Source organism: Ochlerotatus camptorhynchus, unplaced genomic scaffold, assembly GCF_037179485.1.
Source record: "Ochlerotatus camptorhynchus isolate MF236.1 unplaced genomic scaffold, CSIRO-AGI_Acam_v1.1 ptg000904l, whole genome shotgun sequence".
NCBI classification, from domain to species: domain Eukaryota; kingdom Metazoa; phylum Arthropoda; class Insecta; order Diptera; family Culicidae; genus Ochlerotatus; species Ochlerotatus camptorhynchus.
In genome coordinates, this window is record NW_027041355.1 from 22453 (window position 1) to 46057 (window position 23605).

The window sequence follows — 23605 nt, forward strand, 5'->3', positions numbered from 1 at the left end:
AACTTTTAATTTAGTAATCATTAGGTTTATTTTACAGTGTGCGGTTATATTTTTGATTATGTTCATATAATGACGATTTATGTTTTATTAGTAGCGTGTTTCCATACAAATACATTAAATTTACTACATCTCTTCAACAAATTTCAATATTCTTTTTTATCATTCACGACTTAGGATTTATGGCATTTATTGTTTTCGTCCGTTTGGATCGTTTGACTAGACTATAACATCACTTTAGGGAAGTGTGTGTGTTTCGATTTTTCGAGTACGGGTTTTTAGCGAATTATTGTTTTGTAGAGTACTAATACAAGTCCTCGTGTGTAGGAATTCCATTCAAAATGCTGACTTGGTGCCAGTAATTGTTATTCTACAATCAATTCTTTACTCATTTTTTCTATTTTGAAAGGAAAGAAGATTGCATTTGTTTAACAGATTGAAAAATAATATCAGCAAATGTAAATTGCTATCTTGCCAATTCAGTTAAAAACGTAAAAAAAAATCACTCCTCACAACAGCAGTAAGTCTGACCGTCCCCGTTTATTCCTTAAAAAATGGTGCAACCGCATGACTGCCAGATGCTGCTATGTCTTCGGGACTTGATTTTGAGACTGTTGTAATGTAGTGTGGCAGAGGTGGTTCTGTTTTCCACCCGCAAAGTTACCGACCGAAGAATGAGCGGAAATGGTTCATCGCTTCTGGTGAGTGGAGATTCCGTTTCGCACTGTCAGATAAAACTCAAATATCCCGCAGCGCTTTGGGAAAACATCTTTTTTATGCTGCTTCCGTTGCTCTTTTGAACATGTTGAACTTTTATCTGCTTTCGGCTTTGCGCACTCATGCACGGTCTGAAGCAGCATGCATGTCGTGGGAAGGAAATGGGTGGAAAACATATTTTCTCTAGATGTTTTTTCAAATTAAAAATTTGTATAAGCGGTTCGGTGCGGGACGATCTTTTTTTCCCAGACCGCTTGACTAATGCTTCATTGGAACGGTACCGTTGCTGACTCCAGTCATGCCAGCTTCGAGTTCGGTGTACTTTTCCATCTGATACATATCGATTAGAAGACGAGAGATTGGCACGGTACCTATGGTTTCTTTGAAGAACAGAGTTTCGATGGTTACGGAGCGGATCGTCCGCAGCAACGGCAGCAGAAGCAACAGACGTCCGAATCGGGTTGGCTGACGGGGGTAGCGCACTCGTACGTGGTCCGACAGCACACACTGGGCCTGGTCTTGCAACATCTCTACCGGTTGAACGTCACATAGTTCCGATGTTTCTGCAGAAAAAAAAAATGGAAGGAAGCAATTGAACTGCAGGTTACGAATAAAAATTTGATTTATTTTTGTCGCAACATCTTTCTTCAGTATTAAAAGTTGTTCATCACCATTTCTCCACGATATTCCGTTAATAGACACTTTGAGCAACTTTTATTGCACCTACACGTAGTATTTTGGGGTTAATTGCTATTCTAATCTAATAATTTACTATTTCTGCTCACAAAAACAAAAATATATAAAAATAAAAAAAAAAGTTTATTTGAGTACCTTTCAATGTAGAGGGTCCAGTTTTCCGGGTTTGAAAAAATCCTAGGACACGGAATTTTTTTTTTCATAACCCCGGAAATCCCGGGAAAAATTTCAAGATGCTTAAAACTTACTTATTTCCCCAAAAATGGTGCATTTATGCAATATCGAAGCTTGAGAAAAAGTCATACATAGGACTAAAAATTGGATACATATCAGTCTTAACTAGTAGTCAGTTTTCTTTAAATAAGATTTTAAGAAGTAAATTGAATTTAGCTTTTATCGGAGAGAAATGATGTAATTTTAGAGAAAATGTTTGAGGAATCCGATAAAATAAACTCTTTTACTATCCGTTCACTTTTTCTTCATACCAGTTAATACGATTTTCAAACCGTGCGTCAAGTCTCCAATCAACTCATAAGGAGAAAGCTCTTTTAGGTTAGGTTAAACATAATTTCAGTCGTTGGCAGGTTCTTCCCTGAGAAAGCTCTGTTTGAATAAACATCATCTATCGTTTACATTTAACTAATTCCAGTATTCAAATTGATGTTGTTCTTGTTCATTTTAGCAGCTGTTTAACGGAAGGCAATGCGCAAAACAGATGACAGTTTTTTTTGGGTAAATTAGAACCAGCCAATTGTCCCATCGCTCTAGTCAATCCATCCATTGTTAAATATCAGGTAACTCAGCAAACTTGATATATAGGTTATGAAGTTGTTATGAAGATGAATTTTATCGAAATACAACCAAAAATTCACCAATCTACAATTATTGCGTGCTGTATTTACTCAATAATTCTGTAGATTGATAAATTGCTCCAGCATTTTGTTGTGCTCTTCCAGCTAGTTTTAACAGCTTTCATGGTTATAAATTCTCAATTTTCATGAAATCCAGGATTTTTCTGATCGCGGGATTTTTGTCCCGGGATTTCCCAGTCAGGACTCTTAATGTCTATGTAAGATTTGTTCAACGATTTGTAAGAGTTGTAATAGGCAAAAATAAGAGCATTCCTAACATGGGATATATGAATCAATTTGCTGCATTACCAGCTTCGTGATCTGTTTTGAAAACAGAATGCTTTTCGATCACAAATTATCATTTTTAATGTGCAAAGTTCTGAGTTGAGTTCTCTTTAACAGCCTTTGACGTTTAAATTGCTGTTATGAGTTACGAAAAGCAGGAGCTACAGATAGTGGGAACCTTATAAAAGTGTACTAAATGCAAACTAAACGTATACATTCCGAAATAATAACGTACGGATAGCGCATAAATGTATGCAACCTACATAACATCTAGCAAAAAGCAAAACACTTAAGAGGCAGTGCATATGCATAGAGGCGCATATCCAGCGAAAAATAAAAAAAGCTATTTTGAGAAGATTTTTTGTAAAATCATTTCTCGGTCATGAATGCTTATTGTCACATGATGTTTTCGGTAACATGCGCCCATTGATTGACACATGGTGACTCTTTATCCAAGATTCGCTCCCCAAGCCATTGCTATAAAATACTATCTAAAGTACACACCTATGTAGAATCCTTCGACTGTCACCAAATGAGATTTTAGCATAAGCGCGACAATATAAAAAAAATGTTGTAGCAGTGAATCTAAATCAGTTAGATGAGATCCTTTACAGCTTGCTACAGAAGCGTGAAATGCCAAGAAGATATACGTGCAAATTACTTTGTTAGTGATTCAATTTGACATCATATACGACTTAATATGCATTAAAAAAAAATGACAAGTATTACGACATAACTAGTTGGAGATGCTTAACGTCAAATATCAGTCTTAAATTGGTCATTTTAAACGATATCTGAGGAGATGAAAGTATAGTGTTGATAGTTCCGTAAGCAGCTAATCGATAGGTTTGGAAATTGCAGCTATTGTTGCCTCTACCTCTGTATGTGCTCCTGTCATCAACGATGTCAAGAAAACACGGGTGGAGGTGCTGCTATTGTACATTTCGACCAATGACACTATGATTGATGGTAAGCTAGTAAGCTATGATTGATGGAAAATCAGATGGCGACTTGAGTGTAAATCAATCGAGTTCTATCGTACCTTTCTCAAAATTGTCCTTGGCTCGCTTTCTACTATCTATATAGAATTTTCACACTGCCGTACTCTAACGGAACTATCAACTCTAAACTTTCCTCCTCATATATCGTATAAAATGACCACTTCAAGTTTGATATTTGACGTTAAGCATCTCCAACTATGTAAATCGTTAACTTCACGAATGAAGTAATACAATCAATTTATCCGATTTATTTAATACTCTCGTATTATGCAAAGCAGGTACATCAATTTAAACTCACTGCTATCATTTGTCCTAAAGTATTTCGTCCACTGGTGGTTAATGTTTTTTTACTTCAAAATTATCACTACCTAAATTAGTTGGAGAAAATTCCCCCGCTAACTTTCAAAACTTCATTTGAAATTTTCTATGTCAAATGATGTTTACACATTTTGGGAAGTACATAATTTAGAGTTTAATTTTTTTTCGACCATTGAACGAATGAAACTTCAAGTTGTTCTGGACATATTAGTTGTGAGAACTTATCCAGACTCCTGTTTTTTTTTATAATTCGACTCATTATTAAATATTCAATGCAAAATATCACTCAAAAAAGCATTGCACAATTTTGGCCAGATTTTTTCCCTAGTAACTATGTGCAACGCACTTCATCCAACGTCCTTCAACCTAACGTTCTTCGGCCTAACGTCCATCGTCCTAACGTCCTTCAATCTAAAGTTTTTCAACATAACGTCCATCGTCCTAACGTCCATCGTCCTAACGTCCATCGTCCTAACGACCATCGTCCTAACGTTCATCGTCCCAACGTCCTAAGATTATTGTTTTACTAGGATACTTCTGTCAAAAGATAGTTCTAGCACCAGCTAAGCGGCGTGTCCTTTTTCTATGACTTTCTGAATGCCATATGAAAAGAGCTAATTTATGATTTTCGTGGTGAAATGAAATAAATCCATACAAATTGAACCGAGTTTCATCTTCTTATGCCATCGAATGGCAATAATAATACCAACAATCAATACGAAACTAACGATTTTAAATTGGTTCACTACTTGACTAGCCTATTGGTCCCAAGCAAACGATTAACGTACCCCATTCTAGTCGAAATTCTAGTACTACGCAATGTTTGTTTTGATTCGCTATGAAAGTTTGACAGATAAAATAAGGGGTTATTGGTTTTTCGAGGGGTGAATCGATTACCTTGGAACCGAAGAGAGTATCAGAGCTGAGCCAAAAAGTTGAGCATGTTATTTCGGGACCTTCTAGTCTTAGAGTTACCTCTATGATAATACTATGGTTTCTTCAGTTATTTTTTGCTTTTTAATTTAATTATCCTTCAGATTGTTGCTTTGAGCATAGTTATGGAATGAAGGCTTGTCCTGGGCCCGTAAAATAAAAAAAAATCCCGTTTTTCTCTTACGGGGTAAGTATAATAAACAGCTGGAATTGAAAGTACGCCAAATTGCATGATATATTACATATTTAGCATTAATGCATTTAAGGCCTTCGAAAGAGGCACAAAGTTCACCACTGTACTCTTTGAAGCTAGTACCTCAAATTGTACATTTTGCGGTACTAGCTGCGTATACAGTATCTCCAACAATCAATATGAAACTATCGATTTTAAATTGGCTCACTACTTGACTAGCCGTAAGTAAATCGATTGACGTACCCCATTCTAGTCGAAACTCTAGTAATGCACTATGTTTGTTTTGATTCGCTATGAACGTTTGACAGATAAAATGAGGGGTTCGTGGATTTTCCTATGTTTCGAGGGGTGCATCGATTAGCTTGGGACCGAAGATAGTACCAGAGCTGAGCCAAAAAGTTGAGCACGTTTCTTCGGTACCGATTAGTGTTAGAGTTACCTCTATGGTATCTCCCCACATCGGCTCTCCTTAATCCGACATACTCTTGGCTTGATTCAGTGAAATCTTGAAAAAAAAACTCAAAAAATGCTTTACGGGGAAGTTTTTGCCCTGAAAATATTTTTTTCGGGTCGTTTTTATTTTTCTAAAAATATTGAAAAAAATATCAAAATCGAAGAAAATCAGTTTTTTTCCATAGATCCCTGAGAAAATGTACACGTAAATATATTTTTTATCTCATAATGAACAAAAAAAAAATTGCCGGCGCCGGTGGTGTAGTGGTAAGCGTGGCTGCTTTCTAACACCCCAATAGGTCTGGGTTCAATCCCAGTCGAGGTCTGCGGGATTTTTCTGAGGCATAAAAATCTCTGGTCACGTCTTCCTTCGGAAGGGAAGTAAAGCCGTTGGTCCAGGCCCATGTGTGTTGAATGGGTGCGATATCCTACGCAGGTGTGGATGCTGCCTTCCTACACACTCGATTGCCGTCAATGGATGGCAATCGATGTCCGTCGGTGATTGGCACTAGATTGCGGAACAGAGACCGACGTAAATAAAGGAAAAGAAGATGAACAAAAATTGAACCCTCAGCAAAACCTTAATGTCGATGTTTTATATTGTTTTTTTTTTTTTGTTTTAATTTAGAAAAATGTAATGTTTTTAGATTTATGATATTATTTTCCAATTATTTTGCCATTGGATATCACCGTTTTCATTAGTTCTGTTGTCTCAGCATACCGTAATGTCGATGCTTGATTTAAAATTCATAAATTTTCGGAACTAATATATGACTAAAGGTCGAATGGACAAAAGTTCAAATTAAATTTTAAGGGACAAAAGGTTAAATGGACAAAAAGTTCGAATGTACAAAAGGTCGAATGAAAAATGAATGCTGGAGTGAGAACTAACTTTCGAACAATTTCAGTTGGAGTGTTCTAAATCGGTATTATTTCAAAGAAGATGAAGTTGATTTCAAAAGTGAGAAATAACTTTCGAGCCTTTCGGTTGGATTACTCAAAGTCATGATTTATTTTATTTACGCAGCATATAGCCGCTCTGTCCTTTAATTATATTATTATTTTAAATCTATGATATAACTTTTTGACAATTGTGACTTTATTTTTCATTCGATCATTTGTCCCTTTAATTTTCATTCGACTTTTTATCTTTCTGTTGATTTGACCTTCTGTTGATTTGACCTGCTGTCCGTTTGACCTTTTGACCCTTCGATCTTTTGGACATTGACCATTTGACTTTCAACTTTTTCTGAGGTTTTTCAATCGACCAAACGTCCTTCGTTCAAACGTCCTTCGTTCAAACGTCCTTCGTTCAATCGTCCTTCGTTCGAACGTCCTTCGTTCAAACGTCCTTCTTTCAAACGTCCTTCGTTCAAACGTCATTCGTTCAAACGTCCTTCGTTCAAACGTCCTTCGTTCAAACGTCCTTCGTTCAAACGTCCTTCGTTCAAACGTCCTTCGTTCAAACGTCCTTCGTTCAAACGTCCTTCGTTCGAACGTCCTTCGTTCAAATGTCCTTAGTTCAAACGTCCTTCGTTAAAACGTCCTTCGTTCAAACGCCCTTCGATCTAATTATAGCCTAAAGTTCTTCACCCTATTGTTCTTCGGAACTATATCTAATACCTGAAGCGCACACAGAACATCAGTGCATGAAAAAGTGACAGCTATTTTTTGTTCACGAAGTGATGGTTGTGGATGCCCTTCACACGGGTTTTCTATGGACACTCACACCATCAAAGTATGCTGCCCATGTAAACTGCAGGCAAAGCTTTCCTTCTATCATTAGGTGCGCTAGTGTTCAGAAAAAAAAGCAACCACTTTTGGATTCGAAGTTCCATTTCTGTTATGTGATGCGCAGCAGGGATGGCAAACAATTTCCAAACTTTCACCAACAGTTTTTGACGTCTGACTACGTCTGTGATTTCTATATGGGGTTACACTTTATGAAAACTAATAATGGAACATGTAGCAAAGTTATGAAAGATTTTGTAAGTTAATAACTCAGATGCTTCTGGACGAATTTCAATAATTTTATCCCCAATCGATCAGAAATATGTCTACGCATTTGTTAAATTTAAGACTTTATCATTTTTCAAAATGTCACTATGGGAAATTGCACGAATGTGCAACTGTTGCTATGATAATTAAAATTATCACCTATTGCCTGCGAAAAGCGATTTCCCTAACACAGACTTTAAAGTTGAATTCCTTCAAGGCTGTCCACAACCGCTGATCGGATTCAGTTCCAATCACCGTGTGTGGTGGTGTCCGGTCGTCAGCATCAGCAGCAGCAGCAGTGCTTTCGGCGCGTGACGTAGAACATTGTTCTCCAGCACGCAACGAAAGGCTGTCTGCAATCAGCGAGCTGGAGCCCACATGACCATCCATAGAAGGAGGAATAAGCCGCACCGCTATTGATCAAAATCAGTAGCTCTTCGTGAGTCGCTGTGGGCCATCTATGTTTAGCGTGTCATACTAAAGAGTATAAACAGAGAGGATCCCGCTCAAATTCCTATTCCTACACAAAACACAAGCTACTGCTGCAGTTAACAAAGAACATTTATTATATAAGACCACGTAGTCCTACGTCACCATTGCATACAACCTCATAGGGCTGTCCCTTGTTAGTTTTTTGGTCATTTGAAAGCTGCTTTGGGACTTTTGAGACACCTCACGACTTTTATTAGTCTAAGAGTAACCTACACAGTGTTGCCGGTGGTGTAGTGGTAAGCGTGATTACCTCTCACCCCAGCAGGCCTGGGTTCAATCCCAGTCGGCGCCGCCTTGATGTTCTCAGGCATAACATCTCTGATCAAGCCGTTGGTCCCCGGTTCATGAGTTGGTGGGTCGATAGGTAGGGTCCAGGTGTGGGAGCTGCCTTCCTGGCGTCGGTAGCAATGGTGCTCAGCACGAAAAACAAGATCGACGGAAAACAAACCGAAGGAGTAACCTACAGCGAGTATAAGCAACTTGCCCCCATGTAACTTAACATCCTTCGGCCTAACATTCTGCGACCAAACGTCCCTCAGCTTAAAGTTCACTTTACTTTGATGCATTTTTTAAAAATTCAAATGCAGTTTTATTCGACGTATTATTTTAGATTGTAAAAAGCTCGCGTCATTTTGTGTAAAATATCAAAAGGGATCGAATAGTGCGAGCTTTTTGCAATCTGAAATAATGCGTCGGAAAAAACTGCTTTTGAAATTTTCCAAAAACCATCAAAGTAAATTGAACCTTATCGTTATTTGGCCCAGCGTGCTTCGGTCTGGCGTAAATCAGCCTAATACCCCGTACAGACTATGGCTTATATCATGTAATATAGACTGTCTTGCAATGAGCACTCACATATAGAATTTCCAGTGAAAACTAGATGTATGAGTGCTCATTGCAAGACAGCCTATATTACATAATATAGGCCATAGTCTGTACGGGGCATAATACCCTGGACAGACTATGGCTTATATCATGTAATATAGACTGTCTTGCAATGAGCACTCATACATAGGATTTCCAGTGAAAACTAGATGTATGACTGCTCATTGCAAGACAGCCTATATTACATGATATAAGCCATAGTCTGTACGGGGTATACCGTTCTTTCTGGTTGGAAATTTTCGTATCTTTCCTGGACATGTAGAGTATCATATATCATTGGGCTTGCCATACGATATACAAAACAATGCTCAATTGATAAACATCACACTTAATACAGATCACCAAAGTCAGTAGAGTTTCACCGGGTTTTTGAACAAGAAGATCAAGTCGGTAAAATTTTCAAATGACCGTTAAACGTGATAAATCAATAAAATTGACAAATTTTATTTCTTATAGCTAAATGGGGTAGCTTAACAAAGTCTGTACAAGTTCGGAATACATTTACTAATTATTGGATTTTTAAAAGATTTTCAAACTTTTTACGAACAGTACTGTAGTTCTAAATTTACCGATCGGCAGAGACCTGGATTAGTGTGAAAACTCTCAGTTAATATCTGTGGAAGTGCTTCAAAAATGCTAAGTTGAGAGCAGGAGAGAGAGAGAGAGAGAGATGAGATTGTAAGGTACAAAAAAAAATAAGTTGATAGCAGGAAAAATCCCCACGTAAGAAGTGTCACAATCCAAGAAGCAGAAGGTCACCACCGCGTCCTAGCAAGAAGTACGGTCGACTTGTTTCGCGCTCCGTTAATTTGGAAGTTTTCTCGCTATTATCTGACGTAAATAATCAGTTTTTCTCGCTTAGTGATTCCTGGCATAATTCCGGATAAATTTATCAAAAAGTGAGTTTTTTTCTGAGAAGAAAGTGTGTTTTCGGAATCATCGAAAATTGTTTTTGCGATTGGCAATTCGCCAATCATTTTGCGCACCATCGGTGCGTGGTCACGCATACCTGTGCACATGGATCATCGTCATCGAGTGTCAGCATCTGCCTCCACATTCAAACCGCTCATCCATCATCGTGTGTTCAGCTGAGTGCCGAGCTTCATACTAGCACACACCAACGAAGACCGCCCGCACACGCGGATCGAAGATCATCAAAGCTGCGCGTCGCTCCGCTGCTGCTGTGTAAACGCTCGGTGATAGTAGTATAGGATTATCAGATAAGTTTTTGTTCTTGTTTCTTTCTTTCTCCCATCTGTTAAATTTTAAGTTTGTGTTTCTGTGTTAATATTTTTTTTTCTTCGTGTATTGTGTCCGAGTAATTTTGATTATCGTTGCAGTGGTAGAGCGTTTTTCGCTCCCACTAGTACGGCAAAATGGACATTTTGTCGGAAGACGAAATGGACGTTTTGTCGGAAGACGCCACTTTGCCACGCGATAGCAAGAAGGGTCGAAAACGTCTGTTATCCCAGAAATTAGATGATGCCATCGCTGCTTCGTCATCTCAGTCTGGTAATGTACAGGGACAGATAAGCCCCCGATCGCGAGCCTACCCAGAAGACTCGACTGGCCCATGGGTTGTTTACTTTCAGCCCAAAAAGAAACCTTTGAATGTAATGCAAATTACTAATGATCTGACGAAGCGGTTCTCGGCCGTGACCGAAATCTCGAAGGTGAGGTACAATAAACTTCGCGTTGTCGTCTCTAACCTGAAACAAGCTAACGAGATTGCTGCCTCCCAGCTCTTTTCACTCGAGTATAGAGTGTACATCCCAGCTCGTAATGTGGAGATCGAAGGTGTGGTCACCGAAGCGAGTCTGACCCCCCGAGATCTTGGCGAAGCAAGCGGTTGGCCGTTTCAAGAACGCCTTGCTTCCCACGGTTGAGATACTGGAAGTCCAGAAGCTGAACTCAGTATCTTTCAGCGAGGGTAAAAAGAGCTTTACCCCCACAGACTCGTTTCGGGTGACCTTTTCTGGTTCAGCCCTTCCTCACTACATCGAGTTGGGAAAACTTCGGCTACCTGTGCGTTTGTTTGTTCCTCGGGTCATGAACTGCCAAAATTGCAAACAGTTGGGACATACGGCCTCTCACTGTGGCAGCAAGGCACGCTGTTCCAAATGCGGGGAGAAGCACGAGGATGGCGCCTGCACAGTCACTGCACCAAAATGCGTGTACTGTAAGAGAACTCCTCATGGTCTCTCATCGTGCCCGGCGTACAAACAACGCGGGGAGAAACTAGAACGCTCTCTTAAGGAGCGTTCCAGGCAGTCTTTTGCAGCAATGCTAAAAACAGCCACACCATCAACCAACGACAAAAACCCCTTTGCTGTTTTGTCTGATGACGAGTCTGACTCTGACTTGGCTGAGGAGGGAGTTTCTTTCAGTTTTCCGGAAGGTTCTGCACGGAAACGAAAACGCATCCGTTCGCGGAAAGTTGCAGATAAGGAACCCCAAATCAGCTTGCCCAAATCAAGGAGTGATGGAAAAAAGGAAGTTTCAACTCCTCCTGGTTTCCGCAGAACTGATTATAACCAGAATTTTCCATCTCTCCCGGGGACATCAAAAACCCCTGATGGCCCATTTTTAAGAACAGAAGCCCCTTCTTCATCCGGGTTGTTCTCATTTGATAAAATTGTGGACGATATTCTCAAGTACCTCAATATTTCTGATCCTCTCAAAAGCATTGTTCTGGCAATGCTTCCTTCTGTGAAGACCCTCTTGAAGCAATTGACATTGAAGTTGCCCCTCATTGCAGCAATCATTTCCTTCGATGGATAATTTTCCAAACGAGGTCGGGGATTTGATCACTGTTCTACAGTGGAATTGTCGAAGTCTCATGCCTAAATTAGATTCTTTTAAGTTTTTAATTCACAATAATGATTGTGATGCATTTGCTGTTTGTGAAACTTGGCTCTCTTCAGATATCGATCTTCCTTTTTATGATTTTAACATTATTCGACTGGATCGTGAGGATTCGCGTGGAGGAGGGGTACTTTTGGGGATCAAAAAGTGCCATTCCTTCTATAGAGTGAATCTTCCACAATTTCCAGGTATTGAAGTTGTTGCATGTCAGGCTATTATTAAAGGTAAGAGCCTTTGTATTGCTTCTGTTTATATTCCTCCTAGAGCCGTTGTTAATCGCAAACAACTTTCAGATATCTGTTCGGTACTTCCTGCTCCACGGTTGATTATGGGAGATTTGAATTCCCACGGTACAGGCTGGGGGGAACTGTATGATGACAACCGTTCTACTTTGATATATGACCTCTGCGACAGCTTTATTATGACAATTCTTAACAATGGAGAAGTAACACGTTTGGCTGGCCCATCCTCGAATGGAAGTAGATTAGACCTCACACTTTGCTCTAACTCATTATCGTTGGATTGCACGTGGAATGTGATCCAAGATCCCCACGGTAGTGATCACTTGCCGATCAAAGTTTCAGTTACCAGTGGGTTCAATCCGTCGGAACCCGTTAACGTCGCGTACGATCTTACCCGTAATATCGATTGGACAAAGTTCAAGAATGTGATAGAAGATGCCCTAACGTCGGTAGAAGGGCTTCCACCGTTGGAGGAATATAACTTCCTCTCCAATCTGATCTTGGACAGCGCGCTTCAAGCTCAAACTCGGCCGGTTCCAGGAACGTCTTTCCGTAGGAAACCTCCTTCCCCTTGGTGGGACCAGCAATGCACTGAGGTTTATCGTAAAAAGTCCGACGCGTTTAAGCTTTTCCGGAAACGTGGAACACCCGTACATTTCGAAGCGTACTCGGCTCTTGAACGCGAACTCAAGAGCCTCATCAAAGCCAAGAAACGCGGATACTGGCGGCAATTCGTGGACGGATTATCGCGCGAAACGTCGATGAATACGCTTTGGAATGCGGCGCGAAGGATGCGTAACCGGTCTTCAAGTTGGATTCTCAAGTTCGCGCGAAAAGTATGTCCTGATTCTGTGCCGGCATAGATGATTCCTCGCGAAACGACGAATTCGGTAGACCAGCCAGCCTTTTTCAATGCTGGAGCTCTCACTCGCGCTCCTTTCGTGTGGCGATTCGGCTCCGGGGGCTGATAGAATCAAGTTCAACTTGTTGAAGAACCTCCCAGACGTCGCTAAGAGGCGCATGTTGAACTTGTTTGGTCAGTTCCTGGAGCTTAATATTGTTCCGGATGATTGGAGGCGGGTGAGAGTTATAGCCATTAAAAAGCCTGGAAAACCCGCGTCAGATCACAACTCGTATCGTCCCATTGCGATGTTATCGTGTGTTCGAAAATTGTTGGAGAAAATGATCCTTTTTCGCCTGGACAAATGGGTTGAGTTGAACCACCTACTCTCAGATACTCAATTTGGTTTCCGTAGGGGAAAGGGAACGAACGACTGTCTCGCGTTGCTTTCCACTGAAATTCAGTTGGCTTTTGCTAATAAAGAGCAAATGGCTTCTGTCTTCTTGGATTAGGATAAGGGGGCTTTTGATTCAGTATCGGTTGAAGTTCTTTCAGAGAAACTCCACGCTTGTGGCCTTTCTCCATTAATTAATAACTTTTTGTACAATTTGCTGTCAGAGAAACATATGAGCTTTTCTCATGGAAACTCTACAGCTTCACGATTTAGCTACATGGGTCTCCCCCAGGGCTCATGTTTAAGCCCCCTTCTGTATAATTTCTACGTCAGAGAAATTGACAATTGTCTAAGGGACAACTGCACGTTGAGACAACTTGCAGATGACGGAGTAGTGTCTATGACAGGACCCAGAGAGGCCGACCTGCAAGGACCCTTACAGGATACCTTAGACAATTTGTCTACTTGGGCTATCCAGCTAGGTATCGAATTCTCTACGGAGAAAACTGAGTTGGTCGTTTTTTCTAGGAAGCATAGCCCAGCACAACCAAAGCTTCAACTTTTGGGTAAACCGATCACTCATTCTATGTCTTTCAAATATCTTGGGGTCTGGTTCGATTCAAAATGCACCTGGAGATCCCACATTGAGTATCTGAAGCGGAAATGCCAACAAAGGATCAATTTTCTCCGAACAATTACCGGAACGTGGTGGGGAGCCCATCCGCAAGATCTTCTAACGTTGTACCGGACAACGATTTTATCGGTTTTAGAGTACGGTAGTTTTTGCTTCCAGTCGGCGGCTAAAACGCACATCATCAAACTGGAACGTATCCAGTATCGTTGTCTTCGTATCGCGTTAGGATGCATGCACTCGACTCATACGATGAGTCTAGAAGTGTTGGCGGGCATGTTGCCACTATCGGATCGGTTTTCGGAATTATCCCTCAGGCTCCTCACCCGTTGCGAAGTTATGAACCCACTGGTGATTGCAAACTTTGAGAAGCTTCTTGAGCTAAACCCTCAAACTCGTTTTATGTCATTGTACTACGTGTACATAACACAGGATGTCAGCCCTTCGCAGCATAATCCCTATCGTGTTTGCTTCTCCGACTTCGACAATTCAGTGAATTTTGATTTATCAATGACGCAAGAGATTCGCGAAATCCCAGAGCATCATCGTTCCATGATTGCTCCGTCAATTTTCGCTGCAAAGTTTGGCCAAGTTGATTCCGCAAGATCGTTCTTCACAGATGGATCACTAATAGAGGCGTCCGCTGGTTTTGGTATTTATAACGAATTTCATAGCGCCTCTCGAATGCTTCATGCTCCTTGTTCCGTATATGTTGCGGAACTGGCGGCAATACATTATACGCTAGAAACGATCGCCTCACTTGCACCAGATCATTATTTTATTTTTACGGATAGTCTCAGTTCTGTCGAGGCTATTCGCTCCATGAGGCCGGTAAAGCACTCCTCGTATTTTCTCATGAAAATACGAGAGCTTCTAAGCGCTTTATCTTTAAGATCTTTTGGGTCCCATCTCATTGCTCGATTCCGGGCAATGAGAAGGCGGACTCGCTTGCAAAGGTGGGCGCTATGGAAGGCGATATTTACGATCGACAAATCGCCTACGACGAATTTTTCTTCATTTATCGTCAACAGTCCCTCGCCAGCTGGCAAAATAAATGGAGTGAAGGGAGTTTGGGACGATGGTTATATTCAATCATCCCTAAGGTGTCGAAGTGTCCTTGGTTCAAGGGGTTGGATGTGGGTCGAGACTTCATTCGTATGATGTCTCGCCTCATGTCCAATCACTACTCGTTAAACGCTCACTTGTTCCGTGTTGAGCTGGGGGACAGTAATCTCTGTGAATGTGGACAAGGTTACCAGGACGCAGATTACATTATTTGGTCATGTGCTGAGCACCGTGGAGTCAGATCCGATGTACGATTCTCTTCGGGCTCGAGGTAGACAACCTAATGTTCCAGTTCGGGATATTTTGGCTAGACGCGATCTGGAGTTTATGCAACTCATATATTTTTTCTTGAAGAATATTAACCATAGATTGTAAGTTTGATTAACCTTGTGTTTAGTTTGTGTTTTGTATGTGTGTGTGTATTTTTTTTTTGTAGATTTGTTTCTGCAATAATTGTATAATTACAGAGTTGATATAACGTCAATAGGATTAAGTATATGTTTTAGAAATAGTGAAATTTTTGAATTATAAATCATATTCCAAATCTCCTTTTCCCTCTCCCGATCCAAACAATTGTCATCCACTAACCTCGAGAAGACCGCGAGTAATCGGTTCCAATCCTTTAATTTTAGATTTAAGACATTTATAATGTATAAGGAAAATGATAACTTGGCTCTGTAAAGTTTATTCGATTGAGCCTGTACAAATAAAGTAATTAACAAAAAAAAAAAAAAAAGAAGCAGAAGGAGTTTTTGAGAGACATTTTTGCTCTACACTCTTTAAAATATCATGTAAATTTAGGTGCCCTTAGACTGACATATTCGAGCGTCAATTTTAACATAAAATTGAGTCATTAAAGACGCAAAATTCAGCTCAATCAAACGTACTTTTCGTCGAGTACCGAACTTTTCAGTCTCGGAGCACTTAATTTCACATGACATGTTTGTTTAGGTCTCATCCTTTATGTCAAAGATGGATTCCGTCACGTGTTAAATTAGGTATTTCTAAGTGTGTACGTAAAATAGTAGGGTCAATTGTATGCGTTTCACTAGAGTAAACGCTCCTATAGTTGCGGTACGCTAGAAGTGTTAGGCTCCTATAGTTGTGTATTGAGTCTCCATGCACAACTATAGGAACCTCACGCTTCTAATGTACCGTAACTATAGGAGTGTTTCCCCTACAGTTTAAATAATTACTCACCAGGAGAAAACAATATAACCGCCTTCATGCATCCCAGTTCGCTGAGATCCGGTGAGATCTGTCGAAAGCGACACAGTATTTCCTGCATCGTCTTCATCTCCATCTGCGTGGCTGGATCTTGCGGTAATCGATCGCGTACTTGAGGACTCTCGAGCAGGGCACTGAGATCCCAAGGAACACTCCATTGTGCGAAATTCAGTAGAAATAGTTCCTTCCACGATTCCTGTAGTTAATGGTAAGATAGAGGAAGAGACTTATTTATACACTGACTTAGATAACACGTAGTTCAAATTAGTGCGTACCTGTAGCAAAAGATGCTGATCACTTTTGGACAATGTTTGGAAAGGAATCAAGCAGCGGACCCACCTCACAGACATGAAGAGCAGTCGAGCGGTAGTTTCCTGTAATTCAAATATTGTTGATAACATCGTCTCGATGATGGAATGTGATGACTCGAAAGTACCTGTAGAATTTCCCACGTTGGTAATCGTAGTCCAGGGCTGTCGGCGGGTAAGGGTGTTGGATGTGGAATCAGCGGAGGTGGAGGAGGAGGTGGTTGTTGAACTGTTCCACCGGCTTCCGGTGAATTAAAGCCAGGAAACATTAGGTTATTGTTATGCATTTGATACTGGATAAATTCTTGGCATTTATCGGAACTCATAATGATATCTAGGACACCAGTTTGGGACAGCGGGGAGGGAAGACTAAGATTGCTGGCATTGATTGGGGTTGGACTAAGGACACTGGACCCACAGTCTACAGTCGAAGGTTGCGGACTGGTGAGGCTTTCTGAGGGAGAGTCAACGCTTATGGAGCTTTTTGAGTTGGTAGGTGATGGGGGAAGCTGCTCCAATGGTTTGTAGAATCGTTGACTTGATGGGGAGAAGTCGAATGAGGATAGTTTGGTTTGTTCCATTTTGACAGATGACAACAATGATGAGGATAGTTGGCCATTGCTCGTAGGAGGGAATTCGAATTTCTGCTCTAATTTCACTGGCGGTAAAAGTGAAGGAGGCATATGGTGTCCTAAAGGGGCAAATGATAGAGGCTGTGGATGATGCAGGATCGAATTTTGCTGCATAGCTGAATGATGAAGGTTGGCAAAGTGCGGGACATGACCGTAGGACGATGCGTTCAAAAAGTGTCCTCCCAGGTGATGAGGATGTGCTCCGTTTTGCTGCAGGTGTTGCAACTTCGGTTTGCGTGGACCTCGTTCATGTTGAACAGCTGGAACGGAAAAGAATCGCAAAAAAAGCACTGTAACCAAAGCAATGAAAAATTAATTACACTCGCGCCACGAAATGAGAATATTAGGAGAGCAAATGAGAAAAATCTACCCAGAAGCCATTATTCGATAAATCCGCCACCACCTCTATCAAATAGTGGATGGTGAATTAAAATTGAACTTTTTTTTATATCCGGTGAGAGTAAAAAGTATACCCTGGGGGTTGGATAACGATGCATTTACGACTAGCGGGACCCATCGAACGAACGCGTCAGACACGTCAGCTGGAGGAGAAAATTCGAATCTGTTTTAATGGCGAAGGGTTGATGAGGAAATCAACCGTTGCGTTTGGAGTCTATTAAAGAAGCATGATGATGATGTCTGGATGCTGACATGCCGTGGGCGATTTGAAACTGAAACAGGGGATGGAGTGACAACCACCGAAAACAGTTCCATTAATTGTGATGTGTGAAACTTTGCAGCTTTTATATTATGTGGTGCATGTAGGAAATTCCTGGTTTCCGAGAAATTGTATATGAAATTATTGAGCAGGAATGAATATCGTAAGAATGAATGTGAATCGCGAAGAGTCAACTTATCTAGGATCTAAACGTCATATGTGATACTAATTCAAAATAAAGATCTCAGATAGCATGGACAGTTAAGACACGTTTATAGTAGGCTGGAAGTGGTGGGTTCGATTCCCGGTCCGGTCTAGAAAATTTAGATTTCACTGTGGCACAGAAAACTCTGAAATAACTGGAATCTGTCATGTCTTAAAACCCATTATGTGTGATACATATATATTAGACCTGTTCATTTTAACAGAAATGTTCGGGATGCACCGGGTCAACCGTCATTACTGTTCGTCATGTTAATTTGAACTTCTGTGCAAATTTTCAGCTAAATCGGTGGTGATTTAGAGGTGCTTCAAGTGAATTTTATGTTTTTAAGGTAACTTACGGCTTATAATATTTGTATCTCGAGACTGAAACAACGAAAACGGCTGTAACTTTTTTAGCAAAGCTTAATGTGTTATCTACCAACTTTGTGACCAAAGGTTGATTATTCAAAGTGATTTTATTGAAGTTTGACTTAGTTTCATACTCGAAGATATCTTAAAAAGTGAAGAATTTTATAGTATTTGTTCAACGAACTTTACACCCATATGATATAAAATGTGTAGTCTAATGGATAATTTTTCTTATACTGTTCTAGAAATTTGTTCTAACATAGTTTTCGTGTGGATTCCATAGATAGACGGGTAAAAATCAGAAAGAGGCCGTTATACCTAAAATTCACAAGACAACAGAGACAATAAAAGTTTCAATTAGATTGACAGAACATAGTTGCATTGCTTTTCAATGACGACCGATGACTGGTTCATTGATAGATGATATTTTTAGAAATATGAATGCTCAGTAGACGTGTTTTTTTTTTTCTCAAAGGCAAGTGTCACTCGAGCCATCCATTCGTTATTTTACAAAGTTGCTGCCTCCGGCGAAGTTTTCATTGGATCAAGACCTAATGGTTGGTGGACAGAAGTTCGGAGTTTTCTCACTACGCGGCGCTAGTGTGCTTGAATTTATGATTTCCTTGTTTGTGTTATATCTTGAAATCACTACCATCTTCTTCTTCTTCTTCTTCTTCTTCTTCTTCTTCTTCTTCTTCTTCTTCTTCTTCTTCTTCTTCTTCTTCTTCTTCTTCTTCTACTTCTTCTTCTTCTTCTTCTTCTTCTTCTTCTTCTTCTTCTTTTCCATTATTTAACGTCGGTCTCTGTTCCGCAATAAAGAAGCCAATCACCGACGGATATCGATTGCCATCCGTTGACGGCAACCGAATGTGCAGGAAGGCAGCTTCCACATCTGCGTAGGAAATCGCACACAAGGTTGCAAATACTCATTTCAGCAAAAACAATGTTTTTTAACATTCAAAGTGTTTTTATGTTACTTCATACGCGAAGTTAGCGATTTTCAGAGTTGGTTGGAAATGCTAACATGAAGCTTTAGTGTGATAATTTATTATCTAGAGAATGATCTTTAGAAGAGAGTAGGTGGATAGTTCCGTTAGAGTACGGCAGTATGAAAATTGAATAGAAGTTGAAAATGAGCGAAGGGCCATTAATGCGACAGTTTTTAAAGATAGACGCACATCTTTGCCTATCCCGTACAATGTACGCGAAAACTTGAAGTATGTCTCCAAGTCTACAGGCAAAAATGTGCCTACCCTTTTCTTGTAAGTTACAAGTAAACATGCCATCTTTTGGTTTTATTATTCCGAAAAACATTATTTTAGCTGAAATGAGTATTTGCAACCTTGCATTCACATACACACATGGGCCGGGACCAACGGCTTTACTTCCCGTGAGAGGTGACCAGAGATTTTAATGCCTCAGAAAAATCCCATCGACCTCGGCTGGGATTGAACCCAGACCCATTGGGCGCCGGCTGACTGCCACCTAGAAAGTTGCTGTCTTGAGCGAAGTTATTCAGTGGATCAAAACCTAATGATTGGTGGACAGAAGTTCGGAATTTTCTTACTATGTGGCGCTAGTGTGCTTGAATTTGCGATTTCTTTGTTCGTGTTATATCTTGAAATCCTTGCCACCTAGAAACTTGCTGTCTTGAGCGAAGTTGTTCAGTGGAACAAGACCTTATGATTGGTATACAGAAGTGTTTGTGTGATATCTTGAAACCCTTGCCATCTAGGAAGCTGCAGAATAAGACAGTGTGCCAAATACCATCATTCGTTCCACCTTCCACTAGAGCTTGACTATCATGAGACCTTATGTCGAATTTTGTAAAGCTGATTCTGACCATCTGATAGCTGTGAGAAGACTGTGTATTGAGGTTAAACATGATACACCAGTCCTAGCCAGAAATTTGATTTCCCAATGTGGTAGTTCGGAGCATATCTATGCAGAATGTCTCCAAGGGAAATCAAATAACGAACGAGTGCAGCTCACTTGGTTTTCAAGCAACATTGGTGCTTCTAGCATGGCGAGGGTATTCACTCGATTTGAAAACCAACAAAATGGAGAACTTTAATTCAGCAAACATACACCAGCATCAGTAAAAACAGTAGTGGAGGCACCATTAATGACCACATCATCAGCAAACATATCAGCAGAAAACAATCAAGTCACTTCATTGGCAAGCTTGGTCACGATAATGAAAGTTGATTTCTGATAAAAAAAAATCGAGTTAACACTAGATCTCGACGTTTCATGCATTAAGTCATTAAGTCATTTCTATTACGTCCCAGAAAGTTAATTTTTGAAAAAAAAAATTAAATTACGACTTAACACTGGATCTTGACGTTTCATGAATTTTCAAGTTATTTGGCATCAACCAAATTTTCGATTTCCGAAATTTCATGTATTGTGTATGTCTTGTGTAATATGTGATGTATTTCTTATCAATAACTATTCTCTTATTTGAAATTTTCTTATGTTCCACTGATGAAAATTTTAGCGTTGCATCTCTAACCGTTTTTGAGTATGAGAGATGAGGGTAAAATGCCATGCTTAGGAAGATCCCCATTTAATCCACAAAGTGAATCGATATTTAAGTGCAATACCATCTATTTGTACGAATAAGCAATTGACTAGATATTAAAATTGATATGCTTAACGAAAATTGATAAATTATTGTTGAAACTGGTCAAATTGAAAAGGCCTACAAAAACCGGTTTCCACTGAGGGATAAAACGCGCGTCTGATTTCATGCCACAGAAGCATACCGTTCCGATTCAAATTTCGGACGATTCAAATTTCGGACACTTTCATTTTTAATTAAATATTACATCCAGTTAGAAACAAAGTAATAATGTTAGATGATCGTGGAGGGCACTAGTCAAAAAAATTTAAAATTTACAAGACATGTGGATCATATTCGACCGAGATAATCAACTTTTAAAAGTGTCCGAAATTCGAGTTTAAGTGTCCGAAATTTGAATCGGCACGGTACATTTAGGCTTTATCTTTGTTCTTTCTCCATTGTATATCAAAGGTTCACGCCTGATGGTTATTAGGGTGTCCCAAAATTGCACAATGTCTGGAAATCTGAGGGCTCACCCTCCAAATGATAGCTAAAGGCAGGCTTGTAATTGCTCATTACAGCTAAAATGCTATTTTTCGTAATTATGAAACAATGAGATACTATAATGATAATTTTTATTTGTAAGATGCAAGAAGAGGTGGTAAAGTTTGTGTATGAAATATAAAATTTTTCAATTTTGCTTTCAGAAGGTCACACCTAGCGATTTTATGATCGCTGATTGCTCGCTCATCGCGTTGCTCATCGTTACAGCTAATCACTAGTTGTGAACTTCTGAAAGCAAAATTGACAAATTTTATGTGTCATACACAAACTTTACCACCTCTTCTTGCATCTTACAAATAAAAATTATCATTATAGTATCTCATTGTTTCATAATTACGAAAAATAGCATTTTAGCTGTAATGTGCAATTGCAAGCCTGGCTAAAGGTGTTACAAACAAACTTTTGTATGGCGGCAACTCTGGGAAATGTTGTTTAGAGGTTGCCCCGACGAGATTTTTGAAAAAGTCCATTTTTCATAGCAATTACCCAATAAATATTTTTAGTTCTTTAAATTTCAGTGAAACCTTACCCTTTTATATTTTTTACAGACTCCCAAGGGTCAAAACTATAAGAGAAAAAATTGCTACGGCATATTCTGTGTCCAATTTGTTAGTTACAATTTTTCAAATTCTCTAAAATGATGTTTTTTTTTGTACATCACTGCATTCAATCATCAAAAGTGGTTATCAAACATAGCGCTATTATCATTCAAATGCAGCAGAAGATGGGACATTTTATGGACAAAAACTTTGCCGAAGACACTTTAACCTCATTTAGAGCCGTTAAAAAGTTATTCGTGATTTACTGTGGAAAGAAAAGTTTAGAATTTCAATACTTTCAGTATGTCCACCATCACATCAAACTATCATTGAAATCGTCCAATACAAATCTCCTACTTTGTTGCAAATCACTTGATAACATTTGTTTCGAAGTTTCTAGAATTGGTTATCCTTTCCACACAAAATTGGAGTAACAAATTGTAACGTTGAAAATAACTGCTATTTTTCGAATAAATATTGGTTTTGTGTAGATAAAAACCTCCTTTATCAAACTATGTGGTAGAATTAGCGCGAAACCTGTTTGCATAGCAGTGGTTATGAAAAGAGAAAGTCGATGAAGAGAATCGATCAAAGCAGATAGGACCATTTGAAATGTTCATCGAGAAATGCTGCAATTCGCCTGATGTCAGCATCAGTTCACACAGTTTGAATATTAATGTCAGTGCGCAAATCGCCAGCTAATCGAGTGTCGATCTTTAGAAAACTCATCAGTATTATTAAATCAATGCAACGGTAGAACAAAAAAGATGATTTATGAGGATAAAATAAAGATTTTTAACTTTTCCCTAGTGGTATGCATAAGGATAGTAATATCAAAGCCATACCTCCTGATATTATGCTTACTACAAATATCAGTGTCGGAAGTAAAATTCAGTGCTAAATATACCAATATTTTACGTCAATTGATATTATTGATAAGCGTGCGTGTTTTTGTACCAAAATTGTTTTTCCATTTTATCAATTTCAAGTTATTTTCTTCTAAAAGTTTTTTGCATCCATTCATATATAAGGTGTCCCAGAGAGTATAAGCACAGTTTATTATTATAATAAACAACGTTATGTTAATGAACTCAAATTTTTATTTCATATATATATATATATGTGTTATCTATAGTATTCTCTTTCAATTGGATGAAAATAATATGCAGTTCCTTTAATCGTATGCCAAGGAGCGAACTTGTGATCTGACGCTGTCCATGATTAAAATTCTTCGATTGAATTCGCTGCTACAACTTTGCTGAAGGCCACTTTTTGATTAAATGCAAGGATCGAAAGTTATCAATGGTTCAATGCACTGATGTCTTATGATCATGCTCAATCAACTGATCAGCAGGCAACATTGGTGTTTCTGGGGCGTTGAATAGGACACAAAAATCATGGCTACTATGTCACACTGCAAAATACAGTGTTGCCTACAGAGCAGCTGCTTGATCATGTCATAAGTTTACCAATCTCTTAAATAATTAATAACTTTTTCCTGTCTCGTTTTACATAGAAACGATCTTCAGCAAAGTTGTAGCTGAAATTTTTTTCTATAAGAATAGCTATCGAACTGTCTCAATATGGAAAAAGATTAGAAGGCAATGAACAAAAAGTTTAGGTTTCCCATAGCAATTTACATGTAAACTTCAAATGGCTTGTGCGAAGTCTGTTTCTAGCC

At 39.4% G+C, this 23605-nt stretch overlaps 1 protein-coding gene across 1 annotated transcript in view; it reads right to left on the bottom strand.

Annotated features, from left to right (window-relative positions):
• Positions 1-409: 409 nt before the first annotated feature.
• The window catches only part of LOC135715434 (protein dissatisfaction-like), an 86433-nt gene continuing 63237 nt past the window's right edge, over positions 410-23605 (bottom strand). Inside the window, exons 4-7 of the mRNA XM_065238712.1 lie at positions 16521-17284; positions 16360-16458; positions 16058-16280; positions 410-1277 (exon numbers count right to left, since the gene is read on the bottom strand). Of these exons, the coding sequence (XP_065094784.1) occupies positions 973-1277; positions 16058-16280; positions 16360-16458; positions 16521-17284 (1391 nt within the window). The 3' untranslated portion in view covers positions 410-972. The remainder of the gene's footprint in view (positions 1278-16057; positions 16281-16359; positions 16459-16520; positions 17285-23605) is intronic.